Raw genomic sequence first — 25789 nt, forward strand, 5'->3', positions numbered from 1 at the left:
CTACACAACCCCCTGTTGCAGTAGGAATAGCACAATGGCGGTTGGACTACACCACCTCCCAAACAGTGTATCCAAACATGTTGTCTTGCTGACTACCAAATTTACAATCAAATTATAAAAACAAGTAAATATGTAAAAAAAAAAAAAAAAAAAAAATGTAAAATAGCATTTCAAATCCACACCAAACACCTTTGATAAGAATAGATAGAGGTCAAAATGTAGTAAAAAGTTTAAAATTCTAATCAAACGCCCAGGAAAGACCATGAAGGAAGTGAAAATGAATGTGTGGCCGATATTAAACAGCAAAATTATCATAGAAAATATAGAAATCCTGAGAAGTTGGACAAGAAAGTGCAAGATAAAAAAGTTAAAAATGGAAAAAAAATAACTATAAAAAGAAAACTATATAAACCTATAAGAGAACCTACAAGAAAAACAGAGAAAAGTTCGTTTTCTTGCTATCATTAAGCCTTCTAAGCCTGTGAAACTGAACCAGAATATGCTCTTCGAAAAATTTGCTCCAACATTGCATCAACATAATCCTCCTTAGCTCAGCTGCACTTCATCTGCAAATAATGAGCTCACAGTGTCAAGAGTGATTAACTAAAGAGCTTGGTAATTGCCCCTCTAAATTAATTGGAGATATTAAACTTCCAAAATGAAGCAGCACTCAGGGCAGCTAAAACACAAACCATGACCATCCAAACTAACCATTTAAAGTAATTATTTTGAAAATATTTTAGAGTAATAGAAACTAATATGATATTAATGCCTATATTTAAAGGACAACTTCCTAGGTCTACTAGATTAAACAATAATTACAAAATTTGTTTTGTAATTAATTTTCTTATCTAGTAGATCTAGGAAATTTTTCCCTATATTTAATATATAAAGAAGATATAACAAATACTGGGTATCGTTAGTGAGTTAATTTTCATTACCTTAGGAGGGCCAAAATGTTGTAAGTTTTCTTGCTAAATACGGCAAGCATGTCAAATTGCAGACAAAGCAAATAATTGTCCTTAGCAATCCTTCTCTTTATTTAATAAAAATTACTTAAGAAAATAACACAATGGAATTTAAATCTGCTGTCTTTTTTGTTGGGCTGCATGTAACTTTTCCTCTATCAATTGCACATTGAGAGGGTTCAGCATTAGGAGCTTTCAATTGAAGTCAAAGAAGCATTGATTCTTTGTACCCCCAACTAAAACACTGCTGCCAAACATCCACGGTCTTCCAAGCAACACATCAGTTAACACCATGGGAACTACGTCGCACCAAACTTCTTCCTCATAATCTGAAATTTTCACGGGCACGGGGCAACGTTTGTTAACTTCTAAAGTGTTGCTATAAGTAAAGTACTTTGTATGGTTGTGGGTATGGCTCATGCTTGAGATGGCCATCCATAACGAAGGCTTGAGAAACCACAATGACGCAACTTCCGCTGTCCACAATGACTTGTGCCGGTTTAGGACCACTAGTCATCAAGGTATAAAATATGCAGTGTCTCTTCCAAACTTCTCTTTTTGACTCCGCCACCAGAATTTTTGAAATGACATTAAGCTCATAGAGGTTCTCCTCATAATCATCCTCTTGTCGGTTGCCTAGATCTTCACCTTCCATAGCTGCATCGGCAGTCCATTCATCATCATTTTGTGGCTCACACACGAGCATCTCCGGTTTAGATTCAATGGATGTAATAATAGAATTAGCCTTTCCATGCTTCGGACAAAACCTTGCATAATGGCCGATGCCATTGCAATGATAGCATCATGTAGTTGGTTTGTCTCCTGTGATCATAGGAGCCTTACCCTTATCCGGTGTAACTTGTGGAGCTCAGGTAAGGTAGTTGTTTGGTGGGGTGGGAATGAATGTCCTTCTAGCTTCAATGGACTGTTGTTGAAACGACGTGGGGCTGCTTTGATCAAATCTTCCACATCCAAGGCCTTTTCAACACAATCGGCCAAGTTATGCAACTCGATCACACCAAGCTTGTCCCGATTGTCACGTCTTAAACCCAATTTGAACCAGGATAAGAGTTGCTCATCATCCTCACTAACACCTGCACGTTGGATTAATTGATTAAATCTGTCAGCATATTCTTCCACCGTTAGGTTACCTTGACGGATGGTGTTGAGTTGGTCGCGTAGTCGGGGGAAGAATGAAGGGGGAAAAAATTTATCCTTTAGAATGTCTTTCATATCCTCCCAAGTACGCGGCTCCGTATATTGTCGTACCATTCTATCCTCTTGGGTGCACCACCAATCCTTAGCTCCTCCGATGAGCTTTGTCAAAGCCAATTGCATCTTGTGTTCCTCCGATTGACGATACCACTTGAAGTAGTCATCTAGGGCGTTAAGCCAATTATGGAAAGCAATAGGGTCGTGCTTCCTGTTGTACTCCTTCAAGTCCAGCTTCACCTTATGCTTATCATCGGGCTGATGATGATATGCTTCGTCTTCTTTGTCTCTGTCGTACGACTCATTGGTGATTACTTGCCTTGCCAGACGAAGGGCAAGTATAGGGCCACGATTGGACATGGTGTTGGCAGTGGACTGCTGAGTTTTTGCTTGTTGGGCTTGCGAAGCTTCTACCGCAGCCACCCGATCTGCAAGCAGCTGTATAGAAGTGAGGATTGCAACCAGTTGACTTTGATCGGAACTTTCAGCCATGGCTCTCATATCAATTAATGTAGATGTCAGTTAAGATAAAACCAGCTCTACAATAGGATCGAAATGAACCCAAAACTGGAGCAGCAATAGAGCTAAGGTTAGGATGCGATGGTCTGCCTAGCAAATTCTGAACAAAGGTTGTCGACTAGAATTCTGGAACTGTAACAACTTAAGCACCTCCTAGGTTGAGGTCTTCAAGAGGTATATAACCTCCACAGGATACTGGAACAAATTGAATAATAATAAGGGAAAAGGAATAGAGAACCTGAAATACTTCGAAGGTAGTTGTAAGGGCTACAGCATTGAACACGAATTTATTAATAAAAAAAAAAAAAGATTCATGCTGGAAATCTGTGAGACGCAGTGCTGTGAGACAGCTTGGGTGAGATGCCCTAGGGAATAGTGAGATACTCTCCATTTGATTTGAGCATAATCACTCATTTGGGAGAAAGCATATCGAAGTCGTGTCTCTGTCAGGTTGTAAGAGTCAAAGTAGACATCTAATTCATATATCCATTCAACGAAGATGTATGAAGAAAGTTTCTCATGAAATTCACGTGGCTCCATCTTTGGTCTAGCTAGGCTCTGATACCAATTAATGTAAGATCGAATCACTAGTGGACAATAATGTAATATTGGGTCACAAGTGATCCAATCCTAGGTAGGATCTTTAAGAAATTCAATAAAATAAGATAGTATGACCGATAGTATGAACAAAACAGAAATAAGATAATGAAGTGAAGAATGGGGGTAGGGGAATAGGTTGGGTCCAGTATCTCACTCTTCCCACAGGCATCTCACCCAAGTTGTCTCTCACAACACTGCATCTCACAGTTTTCCAGCACAAAGCTTTCTCTTTTTTTTTTCTTTTTTTCATTAATAAATCCGTCTTCAATGTTGCAGCCCCTTACAAACTTATATAGAAGACTTAAAACTGACTCAAACACTAAAAAGGAAAGACCTAACCCAATCCTTAACTAATTGGGAAGCCTAAACTGACTAGGAAACTGAAATAACAAAGAAAATAGACTCAAAACAGGACTTTAACTAAACTAATAAATTAAATCACGTTTTCTTACTTTCTACCCATAGTTTAGGCCCATTAAAGTGGCCCATTATAAAGAAAACCCATGGGATCCACGGCCCAACACATACATAGCTCAATACAAGGCTTATTGACGATAAAATAAGCCGATTAAGTGACTTATCTACATCACGTAGGCTTTCTCAGCCTTGAGCCTCGCACCCACAGCTATCTCAGTTGTTGAGAAACAAAAGCTCTCTCAGATTCAAGCAAACAAAGATGCAAGTTTTTTATTCATCCACTTCTCTCTTACTTACAGCTACAACTTTTTATTTATAGGATAGGCTGTTACATAAGTCAAACAATCCACAACTGAAACTGTTGCTTTGGAGGCTGGAAAATCCAAAGGACTCTTCTAGTCCATCACCTAAGCCTTAAAGGCTAAGAAAAGACCCTTCTAGCAATGGAGGCTAAAAAAACCCTTCCAGAGCATACTACACTTGTAGCCTTTGGTGTTGACCATTCACCCACCAAATAGAATTTGGTAGAAACTCCTCCTTGCTGTTTACATCCTGTGCTACGGTTCATATGAACAGTACTCGTGGATAGATGCTTGATGGGCTGATGGGCTAAACCGGAACATCAAAACTAAATTAAAATAAAACTGACCCAACTTTGTCAGCCGGGCTGCAACTTGGGTTGCTTAATAGGATCTAGTGCTAGACTGCATACTGTCGTTTCTTCCTCCTTTGATAGTGCATGCCAAATATGGGATCAACATCTACATCACCATCTTTAGTTTCCAGGGAACACAATAGGCCCATATTAGTTCCATCAGCACTAATTACTATCATAATTATTTTTATTTTTTTTACTGTTACTATTATCAACATGATGATGATGATAATGATATGATCATCATTACTATTACTACTACTATTATTTTTAGGGTAGTTATCCATGTAACAATAGAAGTGTGCTAGCTGTAATTCATGATCACCTTCTGTAACACATGGTTTTAATGGTTCTTCTAATCTAAACCATGTCTTCCTGCTCAGAGTTGGGACTCTGCACAATAGTTTATAAAGTACGGATACACATGGTTGGACATACACAAGTGCATGCCAATACAAGGAAGGGTATTTGATTGAATTAGATCCTGGTATTTGACATGTAGCTAATCTAGACCATTTCCTCTTTATCCAATAGTCAGAATGGACACATCATCTTTCCACATGGCAGAATAGATGCCCTGAAATGTCTGGAAAAATAACAGACCCTTGTGAGTTGTGACAAAAATAATTCACATTGTTATTGTTATTGTTATTACTTTCGGGGAAAATTCATCTAAGCAGCACACTTGGAATGGAATCTCTGAGTCGATGCTTCATTTTTACCACATTGAAGAATAATATAGCAATCTAATTGTTGGATAAAAGGAGAATGGTCCGGATAGGCAACGTGTCAAATTTTAGACCCTAACTCAATCAAATACCCTCCCATGTATTGGCATGCATCCCATGCATGCCCATGCACACCTACAGTTACTCCAACCACTTATGTGCACTTTCCATAATCCTGAATTTTCAAAGCTTTATTTGCCACTTGGCAAACTCCGATTAAGCTGAAACTTTAAATTTGGGCAGGTGACCTAATGGTCCACCTGTCCACAGAATTAGGAACCCACCCGAATTACCACATGGTATATATTTAAAACTCACTTGCAGTTTAATTCCAATCATCATCATCATCATCATCGTTTATTATTATGATTTAACAATCTATGTTCAACCTATTTGAAGGGTTAAAACCTTCTAACACTACCCCTATGAATGAAATTGATATAATCCCGGGTCACAAAACCCTGCTTTGTGTTCGCTACGGGCACACTTGAATTACAAGAGTCTAAATATCAGAAGATAATGGCAATTCCATAATTAAAGTTCAAAATCCTTTTGAAAAGAGTAAACATATCCAATGGCAGAACAGCAGTTAAGTTCAAAAGGGAAGGAAGAATCTAGGATGTAGAAGTATAATCGAAATAATATAAAGCCAACTTATCAAATAAGGCTATCTTTCATTCTACACCACCTAATCTTGCAACTCATCATCCAAACTTCATCACTGTAACAACAATCATCCTACAAACATGATGATTCATTGTTTATTTAGCATTCAGTTCCATAAGGATGGAGAAACCTTTAGGCCTTGTTTGTTTAGAAGGGAATATGGGGTGGGATAACCTGAGATGTGACTTGTGAGTCCCACAATATAGTGGGGTAAGAGACAAGGATGGTTGGATTTATTGTAGCATCCCATCCCACCCCACCTTGTTTGGTTATGTGAGATGGTTTGAGAATCTCAGAGAGAAGGTTATGTGGGATGGTTTGAGAATCTCATAGAGTGAGTGAGTGAAAGTGAAAGAGAGAGAGAGAGAGAGAGGCAGAATGATGGTGTTCTTTGTCGTTGCTATGCGATCAATGACTTGCAAGTGTTTTTCAAAGAGGGAGAGAGGGCAGAGGGATCAGAGATGGGCGCTCATGTCGCGGAAGTACCGTAGAAGATAGTCGATGCATGCGATATAAGTGCAAATCTCTACGTCAAAACCTCGGCCAAGGACTCCCCACATCAAACCCTAGGATGGTTTTGCCAACGGACATCACCGGTTCAGCATCGTCAAAAGCAGATAGAAGAGGCGAAGGGCAACAAGCGTGGCACCATTGTCTTCAGGTTCAAGGTAAGCGATAGAGATGGGTTAGGGAGCTTAATAGTTGGAGGAGTTCCCAGCCAAAAGTCTTTTGGATTGATGTGTTCTAGGTTTGGGGATAACGAACTTAGGGGGAACCTGCTCCAATAACCACTGAATCGATTCTCCATTCAATTTGTGAGTGAATCATTTCTCCAAGCACAGGTTGCAGGAATTCAGACCCCCATGAATCGTTTCTCCAAGCACATGTTGCAAGGATTCTCTGTTCTTCTCCTAGAAGTAGAAACTGAAAACTGTAATCTAATGGCATTAAAAAGCTTTCCATCAAAACAGGTGGTGGCAGCTAAGCGACATCGATGAAGGAGTTGCCCTTGACTCTGGGTTCAAGGGTTTCAAACCGCTGAAGAGAGAGAGAGAGAGTCATTGAAGGTTTGCCAGTGAATAGTAGAATGAGTCCCACCGATTTGGTGGGACTTCATAGCAAAGGGGTGGAGAAGACAGACTGACGCTCTGACTACATTCCGATCATATTCCCGCTTCGGTATCCAAACAATGCTATTTACCACAGCCATGGAAGAGACGTCAGGTAATCCCACACTATTCATTCCCACCCTATAATAATACCAACCAAAAAAAAAGGGGCCTTATAAGCTATAAAGTGATTGTAGGTGTTTGGACAATATGGGAAGAAAAGAAAGAATAGAATTTCCATGAACACAAATGACAATGGAAAGGCTGATTAATACTATCACGGTGAGAGCTCCAAGATAGACATCAACTTTGGAAAGTCTTCCCCACAGCAAGAAGGGGTGGGGGAAGTTTCTTTTCTACTCTTACAAGGACCAAATCACTGAAGGACCAATCAAAATTAAGTAATCAAAGTGAAAATAAATTTTGTTTACTATGGAATTGTTACAACTATGAAGTGTGAAGTTATAAGAGATTATTGATTGACAAAATATGGACTATAAGTGTGCCTACTTGTATCAAAATAACAAATTAGCAAGAGAAATAACCATAATAATAACAACAGCAAGATCGATCATATGGAAAAGGTTTTTTAAGTCAGTCACTTAGAAAAGCTTCTCGGAATGTGTCACCAATTTGAGCTATGTGGAAGGTTTATCTAGCCATTCTGACCATTGGATAGATGCACGACCTATGGGGTTACATATTGAAACTTATGGTTAAACTCAACCATATATCCAACTGACTATTGGACTCTTCTCTTTTGTTATTGACCTTCAGTATTCCCAATGTGGACTTTTCCATCATTTTTCAAAGTTCTATTTAACCCATACCAACTAAACTCCTCCAGTCTGCAACTTACCACATGAAGTTAGGCCCAGAGAGTAATGTGAACCACTTGTCTATAAAAGCTTAAAAGTCAACCAAGCTTCCAAATCTCAACAAAAAATGGAAAATAAAAAATAAAGTAAGCTTCATAATAATAATAATATCATTATCATTATCATCGTCTACAAAAGATGGCATATAAAATCAACAATCAGAAAAATAATTGAAAGGCAAAGAACGATTCCAGCGAAAATTGGGTTAAAAGGTTTAAAAAGAAAAAATAACAAGTATAAAGCTCCTCTATTCCCCCCCCCCCCCCTTTTTATGGGTGGGGGGGGGTGTTGGGAGGCAAAGTCACTGAAATGTTCCAAGATATGAGTAAATCAGATAGTATTGAAAACAAAATAACAAGGGAAAAAAGGTGAAAGATACATATTTGACATAACAGAAAAATACTGTATAAAATAACTTTAAAATAGGTTCATTAAAGTTATTAAAAAGATGACTGGATAGACCTTACCACCTCTAAGATGGATAACCAGGAAAAGCCCCGGCAGTCGGATGGTTCCTTCCGTAAAATGGCTGCATGTTTGAACTTTGATAAGATTGCAGACCTTGCAAAGATGTGGCACTAGAACCATACGGCCCAAGCAATGAAGGATTACCCTCAAAAGTAGCCAAACTATGCGATGGGCCATATCCTCCTAACCCCATGGCAGTCCCGAAAGAACTCCCAGCCACTTGAGTAGATGGAATCGCAACGGGATTCAGAGCACCTGCCATCATGGGGTGGAAAGAGCCTGCAACCAACCCAGCATTTGGGTTCCCAATCAACCCACCATACAATGGATTAAGAGTTGGGTGCTGACTAAATAAAGCCAAATTTTGCGAAGCTGCCACAGCAGCTAGTACCGGAGTTTGCACAGGCTGCTGCACTGCCACTGCAGGCTTGGTCTTGTTCTCAGAGGCCCTCTGACAGTGTAACTGATGCCCCTCGAACATCTTGTACGGTTCCTGAAGAACCTTCTTAGCTCCCTCTTGCGTCTTATATACAAATAGAGCAAACCCTCGAGACTTCCCCGTTGAGGAATCGAAACCCATCGGACCCGTCTCGATCTCGCCAAACTTGGCAAAGAATGTCCGAAGCTTCTCTGGGTCCGCGTCAGAAGGAACATTGCTGACATAGATCTTTCGACCCGTCGTATCATCCTTCTGGATAGGAGGAGCCGGCCCGATAGAAGCTAATTGACACGAGGTAACGCGATTGTTGATCTTCTTTTGGGGCTGTTTCAAAGCTTTATTTGCGGCCGCGCGAGTCTTAAATAAAACGAAACCATACCCTTTTGCCTTACCGGTTGCCCTGTCGATGACAACATTCAAGTCCTCGATCTCACCGTAGGAATTGAAAGCGGACATTAGGGTTTCACGGGTAGTGTCCCAGCCAAGGCCGTGAACGAAGATCTTGCGGTGGGAGATATCACGATCGGCGGTAGAACGAATTCTCTGGAGGATAGTAGAGTCGTTAACAGCGGCGTCGCAGATAAATTCGATCAATTGATCTTTGGTGTAGGGTTCGATGAGCTTCTGAAACTTCTCGGACTCCAATTCGGGTTCAGATAATGAGTCATCAGAGTCTTCCTCCTTCACTAGAACAGGGGCTTTCTCGACCTGCTTCTTCTTCTTCTTCTGCTTCTCTACTTTCTTCTGGAATTTTTTGATCGGTGTCTTCGAGAGCTTTCGCTTCTTGTTTTTGTTCTTCGCCATGGAAATTTCACCTTCACCGCAGAGGGGAGTGGTGGAGAGGCACCAGTACTCTCCGTGTAGTACTTCTTGCTCGGCAGGAATTCAACGCGCGGGTTAGGGTTTTTGGACTTTGGGAATGGGATTTTGCCTGGGCTAGTTGTCAAGAGTCGCATACACACGCTGTTTGTAGCCAAGAGAATAAAAGGATATAGCTGGAAAGAAAAGATAATAAAAGAAATAAAATGACAAAAAAAAAATTTATGTCTGTTTGATAACTGATTAAAGGAAAAAATATATATTTTATTGTGTTTTTTGCACCCTTTTTTTTTTTTTAAAGCAAAACAAAATTTCATTCATTTTTATGGTGAATTTTGAAATTCACAAAAAAAAAAAAAAAATCTCAATTCAAGATATATCAAACACAATGAAAATTTCTTAAACCAATAAAATAGTACATTTATTTTTTTTTTTTTTTTTTTTCTTCTCTTAGCTATCAAATATAGCTTAAGTGAAGATAAAAATTGATGAAAATGTTTTTTGTCCACAAGAGAGGCCCTTGCACCACACTCGGGGACACAGTGGTTATTGCATACTCTTATGTCTATGGTCATGGGGCCTCTCATGGACATAAGTTTTTTATCCCTAAAAAATGACAATAGTCAATCAAAGTTCATCTGAGTCAAAAGAGATTTTATCTTTTTAGATTAAACACAACAGAAATCGACAATTCTAAAAAGAAAAAAAAATCATTAAACTATTCCACTTGAATTAAGCAAAATTTTAAAAACCTCTGATTGATCATTCATTCATTCGTTTTCTTTGATAGTTTTTTAGAGAAAAAAATGAAAAAACCTATAAGTCACTTCACAACTTATTGACAGTCATGACTCTTGAAGCTTCTTTGTTTTCTTCTCATTTTTTCAAGTTGTATTTTTTTTTTTTTTCCTAAGAAATTATCCAAGGGGATTTTACTCATGCACATCATAGGGAGACGAGGGATACAAACTCACACACCCATGTGAGAGGAGTCGATCCACTGACTCTTAGTGCATGCTCTTCAAGTAGAAGTTGCACGCTGGTGCATATCAAATTGCCCTTAAACTAAATTATGTACAAGATGGAGCTTTATGGATTGTATACTCCAAGAATAATATATATTTACTTAATGAGTCACATTGATCCCCAAGGACCCCAACCCTTTTTGGGGGACGGAGATGGAGAGGATTCCCTTTATGGTTTGCCCATTTATGAACCATTATTCAGTTATAAATAGAAAATTTAGATGAACATTGAATTCGTAATATATACAATATTAGTTTTATAAAATTTCTCTCAAACTTTTCATTGAAGAACAACAAATCCATGATGTGTTTTTTCTTGTATTCTTTATAATATTTTGTTCTTAATATATATATTTTTTCAACCAATTGATATGTATTTACTGTAAAACAAATAATAATAATAATAATAATATTAATAATAATAATAAAGGACTCGCCCTAACTAGGTTTGACTAGGCCGAGATATCAGGTTTTCTAAATGGTGAGTCAAGTAAAAAAAAAAAAAAAAAAAACATGATTTTCTGGTTATGAATGAAATGAAAAAAAAAAATCTATTACTTTCTTGGACTTATCCTGTGATTACTCGAACTTGGTCAATTATGATTCTTTTTTTTTGGGGGGGGGGGTGGGAGGAGTAATTTTTTCTTAATTATTCGAAAAGTAAATTTTCACTTATTTATTTAATTTGGGATTAAAATTTGTCACAACACTAGTTTAACAAACATATGTGTGCCCCCACCCATATTGTTGTAGCAATCCCTTAGGCCTGGTTTGTTTAGTCAAGGACATTCATTCTCATGGAATCTAAAGACTAAAGTTGGGTCAATTGGGGACATTTGGAAAGAAAAAATATCCACATCCCAATACTCTCAACAAGTACAAGTCAGGCTTTAATAACCTATCATTATTATACATTATTGACACTACAAATTTGGCTGTGAGGACTAATGGCTGATGTTCCTTTCATTTTGAACTACAAATTCAAATTGTAGATCGAATTTACCTTAGATTGAGGGTTTTAAAAATTTAATTGAATTTGGCTAATTTTATTTGACTAAGCATGAACACAAAGTTATTTTGTACTAAGACAGACTCATATCGAATCTCATCATTTTTCAATTTGATCGAGTTTACACAATTTTTACCTAATTTTGTTATTTGTACTCGACTTAAGTGACTTGTCCAAGTCAAAACCTGTCTTCCAACTATGACATACCCCCCTATTTGCCAAATAATCGATAAATTTCTGTTAAAATCATGTAAAATGATCTTATGAAGTGGTTACGATAAGTAATTATCAATAACAAACTCCATGCTCCATATATGAGTTCAGAGTCTTAGACTGTTCAATCACTGACCAATATGTGCTAATGTATTATGTATAGTGTTGTTAAAGTGGTTACGAGAATTAAACAATCTCCTACCTTCATAAATGCACATGCTTTGAGAGTGGTACCTGTCCTATGTGTGGTTCACCACCCACCCAAAAAAAAATAAAAAATATGAAACATTGTGTCAGCAAAAGATGACAGAGAAATTCTTGCCCTCAAATGCTATATTTGCTTCTAGTTGTATTCATATTAGCTTCTTTTTCAAATACTAATCCTATTAACTCTAAAAGCACTCAAGAGTCATGTTTTATTAGATTAGAAGCTACTTTTTAAATTTTGGAAGATTAGGAGTTACTATGTGACCATATGCAATGTTTTTTTTTTTTTTTTTTTTAGGTGCAAATATGCAATGGGGTTGATCTAGTCATTTGGTTTATATGCCTTGATTGTGCATGTTCCATTTCATCGCTTACAACTGATTCAAACATGATCTAACAGAGATCAAAGTTATTCTATAGATACCATAACCTTCATGTCTCATTTTACCATATGCTATGTAGCTCACTTGCAACAAGGGAAAAATATTGAAGCTTGTTTTAACAAAGTGAAGGCCATGCTTCCACTGTGTTATGTGGCTCATAAGTTACGATTAGATTAAAAAAATATGGCATATTATGAAGAAATAATTTATTTATTTAATATTGGAAGGTAGAATTTCGTAATCCACGGATTTTGTGCTTGGAGTAGATTTATGAAACTCCTTAAATAATACCAAGGGCATTTTGAACTTCGCACAATAGGGATTGAGGGAATAATAGCACCCTCAATGGTTAGATTATCTTCAAACATGATCAAGAAAAATAATATAAGGGATTGTTCAGTTTTGACCCGGTTTAGTTTTGGCTTATATAGAGTTTTTCTTATTGGGTTGTTATTGGTTTTATTCCTGGTTCAGTCTGGTTATCCGGTTCAGTGTTTGGCACTTGCAGGACGCTCTCCCTAAAGTTGCTATTTTGTTAACCTATAATTTAAGGCATCTTGTCTGGGTGGTGTAGTTGGTTATCACGCTAGTCTCACACACTAGAGGTCCCCGGTTCGAACCCGGGCTCAGACAACTATAAATTCTAATTTTGGCCATTTTATATCTCAAATCGTCCGGTCCGGTCCAAGTCGATACCGGAGTCAAAGATACCTTTCCAACCATGGCTGACGCCTGACGGTAAGCTTTTCCCCAAATAAAATTCAGGAAGTTTTCTCTGAACGAGACTTTTAGGAGCTCTTCTTTCTCCTTCCTTCTTCGCTAGAAAGGCAAGATAATCCTCTGAGAACGAGAGGGAGAGGAGAAGGGAGGGTTAGGGATCAAGGTTTTCAAGTCATGGCTCTCTTCTTCCCAGTTTCATCTTAGTAAATTCATCATTTTGATTTGTTCTACTCTCCATTTGCTTCATGGCGGATCATGCAAATCCTTCTCCTCTCCTTGCTCCTACTCCCGTCGCTGAACCAAGCGAGATCGACCTTGAAGCAGGACCTGGAGAGCAAATCCAGTGCAGAATTTGTCTTGAAACCGATGGTAATTGAATTCGAATTCTATCAATTGCTTTTGTTTTCGATCATGCTTAGGTTTCCGCAAATGTGCGCTTGAATTGTTTATCAGCACCTTTCCAATTCAGATAATCATAGCTTTATGTGTCGTATGAATTATCTTGCAAGTCTTTGATGATTATTTCTTCCTGGAGACTTCTTTCAAAATTTCATTCCTCTTGAATTTGTCCCATATTGGTGGCAGTCTTTCATAATATTTTTCTTCCTTTTCAGTTCAGTTTGAATTCCAGCTTTTCTTTAATCCCTCTAACTTTACCTTTTTCGCTATTCCCCATAATATTTTTCTTTATTTCATTAAAGAAGAATGAAGAACGATACAAATTATAGTAATATCTTTGCCCTTATTGTATGGCATATTACAACACAATCTGGTACCGGGACCATGAGTAATCCTGGCTTTGGTTTAGTCCAAATTCCAAAATGCTGATTCTGTATAGTTCTTATAGGTTTGTGTGGATTGTCACTATTAGCTCATCTTCCCCGGTCCCTTTTCTTTCTTTGGGTGCCAAAAGTAGTTATTCTTTATATTGGTTTCTGTTATACCCTTTTTACATTTTTCTCTCAGTTTTCACAATGTTGTGAACTTGTTGTCAGTTGAGTGAAACAATTTGAGATGACCAACATATTTTCAATTTTTGTTTTCAGGTAGGGATTTTATTGCTCCTTGCAAGTGCAAAGGAACTTCGAAATATGTTCACCGCGCATGTTTGGATCACTGGAGAGCTGTTAGGGTATAATAATTTTGTGATGTTTCATTTAATCTAGTGGAGTAAACAAATACGTAATAGGAAAACAATCCATATGCCATTTGAAAGTCATTTACCTGCGCAAAATGTTTAGCCTTGTTTCCAAAAAATGTGGGTTTCCTATTGTGAATATTGTCGGTCTTTGTTATTTCAGATCTTTTGTATTGATCACAGAAAAACTGTGATTACTCTGGTATTGTCAAAGTGTCTGTTAATAATGTTATACTTCAATATTTGGCGACTGGAGCTAAAGTGGCTCTAGATGTTCTTAGCGTGAATGTGACCAACCAGAGTTTGTCTTTGAGGCAACTTTTTGATATATATGAATTACTGACATAATTTAGAACTTCTTCAGTGAAATTATTTTTAAAACTGGAATGTATCTTATGCACCGTTTTTTCTGTGTATGTTTTTCTTAACAAAGTCTTTTTGACCTTTTTTGGAGGGCTGGGGGAGAAAGAGACATGATAGTTGAATTTCCTTCCTTCTGAATTGAAAATATGTTCATACAATACCAATCCCCCCCACCCCTCCAAAAAAAAAAACAAAGTGGTTCATACAAAAATCTCTACTCACTGATTTGCAGTTCAGCGAGTTATAGTAATTAGTAAGTTGTTACATTTTGGTGAATCCATGATCATTCTATTTTGGTTTAACAAATTAATTCCTGTTATTATCTCTATCTATTCTACATTTCTATAATTCTATGTCTTCAAGGCCTTAGCATCAGACCCCTCTTTTTAATTTCTAGATCCTAGAATTCTGGTTTTATCCCATGATTCCATACATGGTGTTCTTTTTTTCATCTCCTTCTTTGTTGATATATTTTATCTCCCCACCACTTTCAAATTTATAGTTTTCCTTTCACTTCTGTATTTACCATTAAAACTGAAAATTTCTTGTTTCTCTTGTTTTCTTTTCTTTATTAAATACCACTTCCCTCTTTGGTATTGTTTCTATTTTCAATTTCTAATGCTGTTTGGTATATTTTTACAACCAATTTCAGAGAAATTGTGATCAATTTGAATAGAAATCTGAGGAGCTATTTCAATTTCAGAGGCTCAAACCACTTCAGCCTATTTTGCATGGAATTTTTTAATAAACACTTGCTCAAAGCATGGCAAAATTTGTACCTTTCATTAAAAAACCCTCATCTCTCTCTCTCTCTCTCTCTCTCTCTCGTTTGGCTTGGAGGACAAACGGAGAAGACAAAAGGATCCTCCCTCCACAGCACCTTCTCTCCCCTACATACCCCTATGCAAATCCCGCCTCACCCCTTGCAAGTCCTGCCTCCGCTTCCGCCCCCGCCCCCGCCCCCGCCCCCACCCCCGCTGAGGCCTTCCTGTTGGTTTTGCGAGATGTAGACCATAGAAATTATCTACTCTCAAAAGTGGACTACCAAAAGGATTTATTGTTCTTGAGATCATTTTCCATTGATGCAACCAAACAATTTCAATTTATTGACAAAAAACATATTTATTGCCTTATTTCAAGAAGTGAAAAATTAAAATATAAATTATTCGAAAGAGGGCCTTAGTGATGTGTTCCTAACTTTCATTGGTTTTTCAAATTCATGTTTGGAATGAAAGATGGTCAAAATAAGGAACACAATTTTACTGGTTTTCAAGTCTAAAACTCTAAATGTTATGCTTTAAAAAGCTTCACATTCATTGACCTGTAAAAATTGGGCAACTATTATTTTTTACATCTATAAAACATAAACTGTTAAAAAAAAGGAGAAAGAAAATTCTGTTGTTTTTAAGTCATTCATTCCTTTTTAATATCAAAATTAGATAAATCTTCAATATAACCTCAATTGGTCTTGTCTACAATCTTGCGTCTGAAATGGACATGATTGTGCTTGTTTTGTCAATGCTTTTCACTTCAGTCATCCTAGAAGTTATAATTGATGGTATGGGTTCTATCTTCCAAAGGTGAATCATGAGGCTGTTCCATTTTTTATAGGAATCAACACTGTAATCAATTTCCCCACAAAATCATGTCGAGGATTATGGCCTGAAGCAAAAGCTATATTTGGCTTGCGAGAGGTCAATTGAAAAAGGTTAATTAGTTAATATATGTTATATGGTCTAAAGTGAGAAGGCATTATGTCGCCATTGATTCATCTTCAGAGGAACGAGAGATGATTTCTCCTCTTTCCCAATTCATTCCTAACCCATATTATCATATTTTATTTTTATGCAAGCTTCTTAGGCAATCAAGATTCCCTGAGCATAGGTGGAGCTTTTATAGTCAATGAGGGGAATGTGCCTCCTGTACTCTCAAGCCTTGGTGATGTGCCACCACTTCTTTTGATTTCCCATATCTGGAGACTGAAGGTGACCTAGGCACCTAGCCATGCTTTTTTTTTTTTGCTTGCAGTATGCTATGGAGATGTTCTCATCATGTAATGAAAACTAGAGCTTTGAACATTCTGTCTGAAACAAAGATGATCTTATGAATTGCAATTTTGTATGGGTTCACTAAATGTTCAGTTGACTCTCTGTCTCTCTCTCTCTCTCTTACACACTCAAAATCAATGTAATACTTCTGCCTTGGTATGTATTACTTTTTGTTCATCATTTGGGACATTTCATGAAACCTTAAGCAACAGCGTTTGAATGAACGAAGGTGCCATATTTCTTTATAATAGTTGATTATCATGGACTAGCAAATAGTAGGTTATACCTGCTGCTTAGCTCTATTTTAATTTGAATTTGATGATCTCATTTTAATTTCTGCAGGAAGGGTTTGCATTTGCTCATTGCACAACCTGCAAGGCCCCTTACCACTTGAGAGTGCATGTACTTGCGGATAGGAAATGGCGAACTTTGAAGTTCCGCTTCTTTGTAACTAGAGATATAATATTTATCTTTCTGGCTGTTCAACTTGTAGGTGACTGATTTGCCTACATTTTCTTTCTTGTGCTGTAAATCTTTTTAATTGTAAGGTTAAAATCTCTATATGCATTTCCGGATATTATTCATGATTTCGTGTGCAGGTAATTTCTTCCTTGGCATATTTGGTGTACTTAATTGATGGTTACCAGCAATTTTGGCTTCGTCTGGCTTGGGGTTTTGACAGCCAACTTAGTTTCTACTACATTTGTGGTATATCTTCAAGGCCTGAAATTAACTCGAGCAGCCAATAGATATGTTGCTTCTGCCTATTCTAATAGGGCTAGTGTTTGCATAAACTTTGTTTAAAATTTAATTTTCTTGCCTGGTTTGCTTGTTTAGGAAGTCTAAATCTGTGAGAGAGTCTTGAATCTTTTTATTGTCATTCAACTTAAATGCTTCTGGTACTCAATGATTTGTGCACATATATGTTGTCTTGTAATTGACCTCTAGACCAGTACCTGCCTATTTCATGTTGTATTATCTTTTCCCTGAATAATTATTTCCATCACTGGTAATGGTAATTTCTGGTGAGTGAAGGAGCTCTGCTGTTTTTTGCTTTGCTGGGATTGTCGGGGTGCTTCATTACTTGTTATGATCGAAGAGTACGTAATGATCTAGCTCAGCCATGCCGAGAATTATGTCTTTGTTGCTGCCAGCCAGGGTAAAAGTTCCTTTTAGTTGTAATGTTTAGATTTATTCTGTGTTACTTTTGTATATCCAAATATTTTTAAAAACCAATATATGTTCTGAATTCTGATGCAATTTGATTGCGTTGGTTTACAAGAAATTGAAATTCATCCCATATGCACATCCATTTCTCTTTTTTGTATTGTTATTTGTGTTTATGCTGTTTCAGCAATCAGATCTGATGTGATATTTTTCATGTTTTCATTTTAGTTAAGTTAATGACTTCTGTGCCACTTCTTTTTGGGCTAGAAAATCATGCAAGGGCTTAACTTTACATAATTACTGCTTCTCAGAGTGGGAAAAGAATGCGTGACCTAGGGTTTTGGGAATTATGACAAAGGTTGAGTGATGTGGAGCTTGGGTTCGAAAACCCTGTTGGGTTCACTTATGGGCCCACCCGATTAACAAATAGCTCAAATCTAATAACCAGTTGCTATTTCGTAATATACCAGAAATTCCAAGGGGTATTTGTACCAGATAAGCAATGGGACTTGAAAGGGGTTTACTATTTATTGCCGGGGACAATCTTGGAACTAAAAGGAAATAAAGGACAAAAGAGAATATGGGAGAAAAGAAGGGGCACTAAGGGAAGATAAAAGATGGAAATAGGAAATAAAAGGAAAAACGTGAAGGGAGGGTTTCTTCCTTCAACAATCAGAACCAGAACCCAGCAGGAATTTGCAGAATTGCGGTTGGTAGATCTACTAAAGAAGTCTTTGATTGATCTAAAACTTCAGGTATGGGGTCTCACAATTTATAACTCTTATCTATTTCACACAAGCGACACTCCAAATAGAGATCAGAAGGGAATTAAATGGCCCGAAATCAGATCTGGACGGAGGTTTAACAACCAGACCTGAATTGGGCTATGAAATTCACAGCAAGAAGGTAGAATGGGGAAGGGGATCTACTGTTTGAATCACCAAGGGAAAGGGGTTCCTTCAACCCTAATCTCAAGGAAAAAAGAGTGGAGAGAGAGATAATGAAGGCCAAGAGAGGGCCTGCTGTTACCGTGTGAAACAGAGAAGGAACGGCAACAGAAGAAGAGAGAAAGAGATCGCATAGAAAAGGGGGGGTAGAGAGAGAGCTCACACACAAGAAAGAGAAAAAGGGGGGGGGGAGGAAGAAGCTCACACAAACCACAAAGCCACGCAGGCTCTCAAACCACAAATCAACTATTCCATTCTATTCAATCTACTATTCCAATCGTTTGCATCTTTATTTATAAAACCCCAAAATCGAATACTTCTATTTATTTCCTTAACTTAGACTAATGAAAATAGAAACTCAAGAAAACTTAAATTGGAAATTTCTCTATTTATCTAATAGCTACCCAAAAATAAAAGATGACATCTTTCTCATATAAAATAAATCTTAAATTTTCCACTGAACAAATACCAATCTTGGACTTGGTTCTTGGTTAGATCACTCGAACAGGTTCAGCTCGGTCCAAAGAATCGCTCCTACATATGATCCCTTCTCGTGTTCCCACTTCCTTTTAACCATAATATAGATGGAAGAAGAGCAGCTCTAATGTTTTTGGTGGGCTTTCTAGTTACCGTGGTCACTGGGTAATGAAAACACACATAAACCAGAATCGCAGTGACAGGTTTAGAAACCAGAATTCAAGAGATTTATTATGACAGATAATTCAAGGTTCTGATTTATCCAAAAGCTGGTGAAGGTGAATTGTATGCAAAAGAAAAATATCTTGAAATCTGATGGTCACATCTGGAGTTATGGAGGTATCTTATTAGCAAGAGGACACTTGAAACAGGTTTCCAGAACTGAATACCGATTACAGATCCTTGAATCAATGATAAAAAAATGATTCAAAACAGTAACAGAATTCAGCAGTTGTATTAGGATGTTATCTGAAACTGAAAATCAACTTGAAGTAGGACTCAAAGAAAAAAAGCAACAAGATCAAGATTTTAAAATGTGGGTGTGTTTAGAATGTAATCCGATTGCCAAATATGAAATCAGATTTGAAATCTCTGATGTAGATTTAAAAATACTAACATCATTTGATGGTGGATACGATGAAGAAGAATGGAATAATGATAGATGGATATGAACCAAGCATCTCACCTGGAACTTGATTGGAATCCCACCAATCCTAACTTAGCATCTCACCAACGGTTGCTTCTGCATGACTGCATCGCACAGAAGCTATTCTGAATCACACAGAACATGGGAGCAAGCTAAGCTTTATTCAACATTAAGGAAAAAAAAAAAACATTTGGGGGCTCTGTGGCCTTACATTCTTTAAATAGAAACTGAAAGTGTACTTGCAATAAGAAAGGAAAGTGTACTTGAAACTGGAAAGATAAATATAGGGAACTCTATCCATAATAGGAATAGATGACCCTTATAACTAAACCTCTATCTTTAGTAGTTGGAATCGGTGTCCCACATGATTAAAACTTTATCCAATGTACGAATAGGAGTTGTACTCATACAAGACTCTATCCTATCCTTAACAATCAATGACTAACAATTACTTTATGAAATAAAAAATCAAACTAACTGATATAGCTTATTGAAAGGAAAGGAAGGTTGCTCGCCACTCAAACGAATGGTTGCTGGCTACTCCCTAAGAGAGAGAATCATAGAGGAAGAGAAACAACTAGCCAACCTAAGAGCCGAGGGGGGGAGAGAGCCACCACTGATTGCATCGATCAGAGCTACTATCACTGGCCACTAGAAAGAGATCAGTCATTGACCAGTAATAGCTTATTCAAAGGGAAGAAGATGAGTAGTCCATTTTCTTGGCCTTGGGAAATCCTGTATTCCTACCTCCTAGGCTCCTACCCATAATTTAGGCCCATTAAGATGGCACATTACCAAGAAAACTCATTGGACTAAAGTTCCAACATGTATGTAAATGTAATAACCCACTCAAGGCTTATTTCCAATAATCCCAATTCTGTGTTTTGTGATTTTTATCTGGATCAGTTATGCCCCAGAAGCATTAAGTTGTTCATAAATTCTATGGCTGCTATTTAGGGATTCAGTGATTGATGATTTTTAAAGGTGCTGCAGTGAGTTGAGTAGTCATTTTTGTTTCGGGGTCAGAATGCAAAATGTGTAGTTCTTTCTGTTTCTATATGAGAGGGAGTCAGAGAGATGATTGATTCGGTGTGGATTCATACAATTAGTTTTCAGTAAATAGCTATTAAGGTTCATTATGTGCACGATGTATTCAGATGTTCTATTTTTAGGCAATCATTTTCTAATACGATAGTGACAGAACCCTATAAAACCAAAGGTAATATGTAGCATTGTTCTCTCATTCTTACAGTTTCAAGACTCGTGAATTATGTGCTGCTCTTTTTTAGCTTGAATTTGCTTTTCTACTTGCAGAATGTGTGCAGACTGCCATTTACCTGGCACGCTTTGTATGTGGACAGACTGTACCACATGTTTTGAAAGTTGTGCAAGTACGGCAGGTGAATGTGGTGGTTGCTTGGGTGGCGCTGGTGAAGCAGGGTTGCCATTACTATTTATCATGGGTTTAATTGTACTTGGACTTTTCACTGTTATTGGCATATTCTACAGCGTACTTGTGGCTACAATGGTTGGGCAAAGGATTTGGCAGCGTCACTATCACATACTTGCAAAAAGAATGCTAACAAAAGTGAGTCATGGTTGGACATACGCATATCTTTTTTCTGCTATTGTGTCTTGGATGCCTATTTCTCTTCTTATGCACCTGATACTGTGTTAAGCCAAAAGAACCACCTTCAGGTGGCCTGGCCATAAATATATCAATGACATCATTAGTTGTCCAATTTGGAATGTCCCATCAGATTTTCATTGCCCATTAGGCTCCATCTTAAACAGATCTGGATTTAAGAGAGAGAGAGAGAGAGAGAGAGAGAGAGAGAGAGAGAGCGAGAGAGAGAGATTTGGTTTGGAAGGTAACTTATATATATTTTTTCATGCTAATTGGATTGACAATGACTTACTGCTTTATTAGGAGTATGTTGTGGAGGATGTTGATGGTGAGACGATAGATTCCAACTGGTCTCCTCCACCCCTCCCACCTGAGCATGTTCAGCAGTTGAAGACACTCGGTCTCCTGTAATTTGGCTTTCTTCATTCATCAGAGGAAAACAACATTTAGCGATGAACTTTCTGTCTTCTGTGGTCAGTCAGTCCTGCATTTAAGAATTATGCACAACTACGCTAATGAATGGCTTTGTAAATGGTGTTTCTTGGAAGTATGTGATGCCTTTTATGTTGTTGAATGGCTGTTGTCAACTTATCACCGTGTATGCCTGAAATGTAGCTTGGCTTACTATTTCCTTTTACTGATCATTGTAAAGGATGAAATCACAATGTCAACCCTCATAACTAGCAACAACTTGTTACTAAATCTAATTTGTAGGGTTTGGCAACATGGGGTTCTTTCAAGGGAGTACTGTATTCTTTCATTTGTGCAATATGTGTGCATCTTTTGAACTTGGCAGTGTTCAAACCGAAACCAGTGCATTGACACTGCTGTACTTGGGTGGACAGGTATTTTAAAATCTTTGTTTGGACTAGGGCTGAATATCCACAGTTGACAATGAGTTTGGTTGGGGTGGGATGTGACCCTAGAGCGATGCAGTGATATAACACCCACACAATACAACTCGTTTAAGCTTTACTGCAACATGGTGAGGGTGCACTAAGTGTTCTCCTTTGCCATTCTATCCTTCTACCACATTTTTTGAGTTGTAGGAATCTGACTGTTTGCTTGCTGCCCTTCCCAACTCCTAAACCTGCTTCAAATCACTCATGGGTGCAGTCAGTCATTGCCGTCACTACTTTGTGGGAGTTACCATGCTTTTTATTAGCTTATGTGCTTACATGGTTTTTGAGAATTAAGATTCTTGTTCTGAGCCTAAAAAGTGTCAATCATTTGTTGCTTATACACTTGACCTAAGGAGATTGAAGATCAAAACTGCGTCAGCCACTCCATACTCTACATGGTGTGGTGGTATGAAGAGTTATTAAAGCTCTCATTTGCTGAGTGAACCAGGAACGGAATTGAATCCCATGGATTCCGTTTCTGATTTCGATCAGCCTGACCCCTAGAAATTAAGTACGAACACCCATTTCAAAGCAAGACGGAATCAGCAATCAAAGATTTTGATTCATTAAACCATGCATTTATCTCTTACCACAAATAAAGGATTTTTCTTTTAAATAGCCTGTTAAGCCAGGGAGGAGGGTAGCTGAGTTGGCAAGGGTACTTTGCCTCAGGAAGCGTGTAGTTCTGAGTTTGATTCTTCATATTTCCTTGGGGCCTACTCACATGGGAGTGTTTACTATTCTTCATTGCTTTCAGCGAAAGCTGAATGATTTTTAACTTTCATATGATGCAGTTGTGGAGTCGGTATGAACCCCTAGGACTAGTTTTCAGCCTTAGACACCCGTGTTTGGAAAAAACAAAAAAAACAAAAGGGAGGTGTGGGAATTAAGAAAAAGGAAATTGAATACATGGAATAACCCTTACAGGAATTAGTTGCACAAGCACAATTGACCCTGGACTAGAGTAATTGGAAGACATTGCAGATCAAGTAGGAGGGGCCCTAAATCGCTTGTCACAAATTAGATGCAATTTGGTTTGTTGGTTGAATGCATGGATTCACCTTTGCTTCTATTGCGGATTGAGAAAGTCCTACTCCAATTGTTGCTAGACTCCTTGCTGCACAAGATTGAATAATTAGATCATCTTACCTTGCTTGTCTCACTCACTATCAAAGCTCATTGTTGAGAATAGGGAAGTCAATCTATTGGTTTTCGTCAGGTTGACCGAGGACTTTACCACATATAGGACTTTACCACATATAGGTATATAATAAAATCGACTAATAAGCTAATTGGTCCTTAAAATCAATACTAAAACTGATTTACTATAGTTCCAGTTAATTTCAGTATATAATCAGTTTCCGTGTATATATATATATATATATGGTAGAGGATTCCCCGAAAGGCAATGTGGCTACTGCACCAGTGTGGGGCCCAATAGGTGTGTATGGAAGCATCAATAGGTGCATGATTCCATTTTTAATAAGGGGTGGGTGGGATGGTCATTTTGCCCCTTTATGTCTTTGTATAAGGGCCACGTTGTGCTTCCTTCATATATATAAATCATGGGTAAGAGAATTAGAGAACCATGTTCGCTTGTGCAACCACTATGACAATGGGAGGTTGTGCGGAGGCATCTGGGCCAGGAGGCCTCTTCCCACCCCAGTGTCTTGACGTAGAGCTATGCATGTGGGCAAGGTTCTTTTTCCTATAAATCAATATAATTAATGGGCAAGAGATTGCCACATGGTCATGTAGCCCCTGAACCAACATGGGGCCAATGAGAGCATGCAGGGGCATCAACAATGATGGTATTTTTTATTTTATGAGAGTGGGCAATAATTTTGCACCCTCTTGTGTGTGCGTGTATGATCCACACAACCATGTAGTGTTCTTTTTCCCTTATGTATAAATTTCAATTTTAGCACCTTAAATTGAGCTCCTATAGGTCCATACATCACATATCTTGATTTTAGTAGTATTTACCAAAAAAATGATGTTAGTAGGTATAATCAATTATTGTGTAACATAATGATGATTATGTATATTAATAAATTTTTACCAAAAAGAAAATTATTATATATATTAATAAATAAATAAATTTCTAGATTAAGGGTATTTAAGAATTTCTAGATTAAGGGTATTTAAGAGGTGGGTGTTTTCATTTGTGGGCCATTAAGTGAGTTTTGGTTGGTCTTATTGATCCAATCAGATCAGACAGAAACCAATCGCCTACTTTTTTTATAAGGAAAAAAGGTTTCTGTCGAGGAAGTGTTGCCCTTGAGCCGAGACACATTTGAAGGGGTGGTCGTGGGGGAGGGGGGAAGGGGGGAGACTGGCCTGCTCAATGAAATAGAAAAGAACTTTTCTGTGGATGCTTTCTCATTGGCACTTGGGCATGCAAAAGAACTGCACTCCCCCATTGGAAACAATTACCGTTTTTAATTAAAATCAAAATCAAATATGAATCAATAAATAATTCGATGGGTCTGGTTTGGCTTTTTTGGTCGGACTTGTTCTGCCTCTAAATTGACCCCCCCCCTTCCTTCGGTTGAGATTGGCATGCATAAATCAGATGCATTTCTTCGAGCCTGAACGGATATTCCCCTTGCATTTTTCTCTGCATTACACGATCATGTTCTATTGATAGGAAATACACAAATCCTTGTGATTTAAATCTTTGGTGAAAGGTTTCACACGGCCGAGTATGGACATGGTTGGCACATCACCCATTGGATAGGAATACTCGATTGTCACAATGCCTATTTAACAGCTCTAGACTATATACACGATCACGGATGAGAACTCTCTCTCAGTTTATCCACACTAGTCATCCAAACATTTTTTTTGTGATAATTTTATAAAGAGAGAATAATGGGTTGCATCCAACCACCACAATAGAATCTATACCCCTTCAGTTACCTACAATTAAGGAATGATAGATAGGACTCTCAATTTGTACAATGGGAGGACGCACGCCAGCATAGAGCAGCATGATCTTTACGCACCCACTGAGTCTTGATGCAATACACACTATTGGATAACATTCTTTCTCTCTTCATTAAATATATTGACCTTTAGCTCATTTGGTTGGTGCCTTGTCTGTGCAGGATCCCAAGAGGTCAGAAGTCCCTTCTCCCTCTCGCCCACTTCCCTCCACCTCCCGATAGAAATCAATTGGTTAAATACTTAAATTTAGTTAAAAATCAGAACTGGTACGCAGCAAAACTAGCCATCCGAATAGGGTTCCTAGCAACGTTTCAAGAATCAGGATCGAATCAGCTGGATCAATAAATGAGGCTCAGCCCAGCCGATCCTTATACAGAAACTAGAGGTTATGTTTTGGTTGATTCCCACCAAAACCCAATTCCAGGTTCTTAAACCCTGATTCCGAGTGTAATGAAAGGCCTGTAAAAAAAAAAATCCAAAGGAGAAGAAA

At 37.9% G+C, this 25789-nt stretch overlaps 2 protein-coding genes and 1 non-coding gene across 4 annotated transcripts; 2 read left to right on the forward strand and 1 right to left on the reverse strand.

Moving 5' to 3' along the window:
- Positions 1-278: 278 nt before the first annotated feature.
- Positions 279-9661, reverse strand: LOC122083095 (UBP1-associated protein 2A-like). 2 transcript variants are annotated; one of them, XM_042650790.1, is made up of 2 exons: positions 8223-9661; positions 279-566 (listed from the first exon to the last, which is right to left on the reverse strand). In XM_042650790.1, the coding sequence occupies exon 1, from the start codon at positions 9461-9463 to the stop codon at positions 8225-8227; it is 1239 nt and encodes a 412-aa protein (XP_042506724.1). In that variant the 5' UTR covers positions 9464-9661; the 3' UTR covers positions 279-566; positions 8223-8224. The 2 variants fall into 2 exon arrangements, with proteins under 2 accessions (XP_042506724.1, XP_042506715.1); XM_042650781.1 differs by having other exon boundaries at positions 8220-9661.
- Positions 9662-12874: 3213 nt separating this feature from the next.
- Positions 12875-12948, forward strand: TRNAV-CAC. Its single transcript has one exon. It is a non-coding gene; the product is annotated as a tRNA-Val (tRNA).
- Positions 12949-13075: 127 nt separating this feature from the next.
- On the forward strand, positions 13076-22172 carry LOC122083107. Its single transcript, XM_042650801.1, has 7 exons — positions 13076-13404; positions 14082-14167; positions 16927-17073; positions 17184-17292; positions 17620-17743; positions 21136-21409; positions 21752-22172. Exons 1-7 carry the CDS (start codon positions 13281-13283, stop codon positions 21857-21859), a joined length of 972 nt encoding a protein of 323 aa, XP_042506735.1. The 5' UTR covers positions 13076-13280; the 3' UTR covers positions 21860-22172.
- The last annotated feature ends 3617 nt before the right edge of the window (positions 22173-25789 follow it).

The sequence above is a fragment of the Macadamia integrifolia genome, chromosome 1 (genome assembly GCF_013358625.1).
Source record: "Macadamia integrifolia cultivar HAES 741 chromosome 1, SCU_Mint_v3, whole genome shotgun sequence".
NCBI classification, from domain to species: domain Eukaryota; kingdom Viridiplantae; phylum Streptophyta; class Magnoliopsida; order Proteales; family Proteaceae; genus Macadamia; species Macadamia integrifolia.

What these genes read in the sequence shown, in the direction of transcription:
- LOC122083095 (XM_042650790.1), bottom strand. Translation starts at nt 9,463, where the DNA reads ATGGCGAAGAACAAAAACAAGAAGCGAAAGCTCTCGAAGACACCGATC.
- LOC122083107 (XM_042650801.1), top strand. Translation starts at nt 13,281, where the DNA reads ATGGCGGATCATGCAAATCCTTCTCCTCTCCTTGCTCCTACTCCCGTC. An exon ending in TAGTTTCTACTACATTTGTG is followed by an intron (nt 17,293 to 17,619) that starts GTATATCTTCAA and finishes TGGTGAGTGAAG; the next exon opens with GAGCTCTGCTGTTTTTTGCT. An exon ending in CAAAAAGAATGCTAACAAAA is followed by an intron (nt 21,410 to 21,751) that starts GTGAGTCATGGT and finishes CTGCTTTATTAG; the next exon opens with GAGTATGTTGTGGAGGATGT.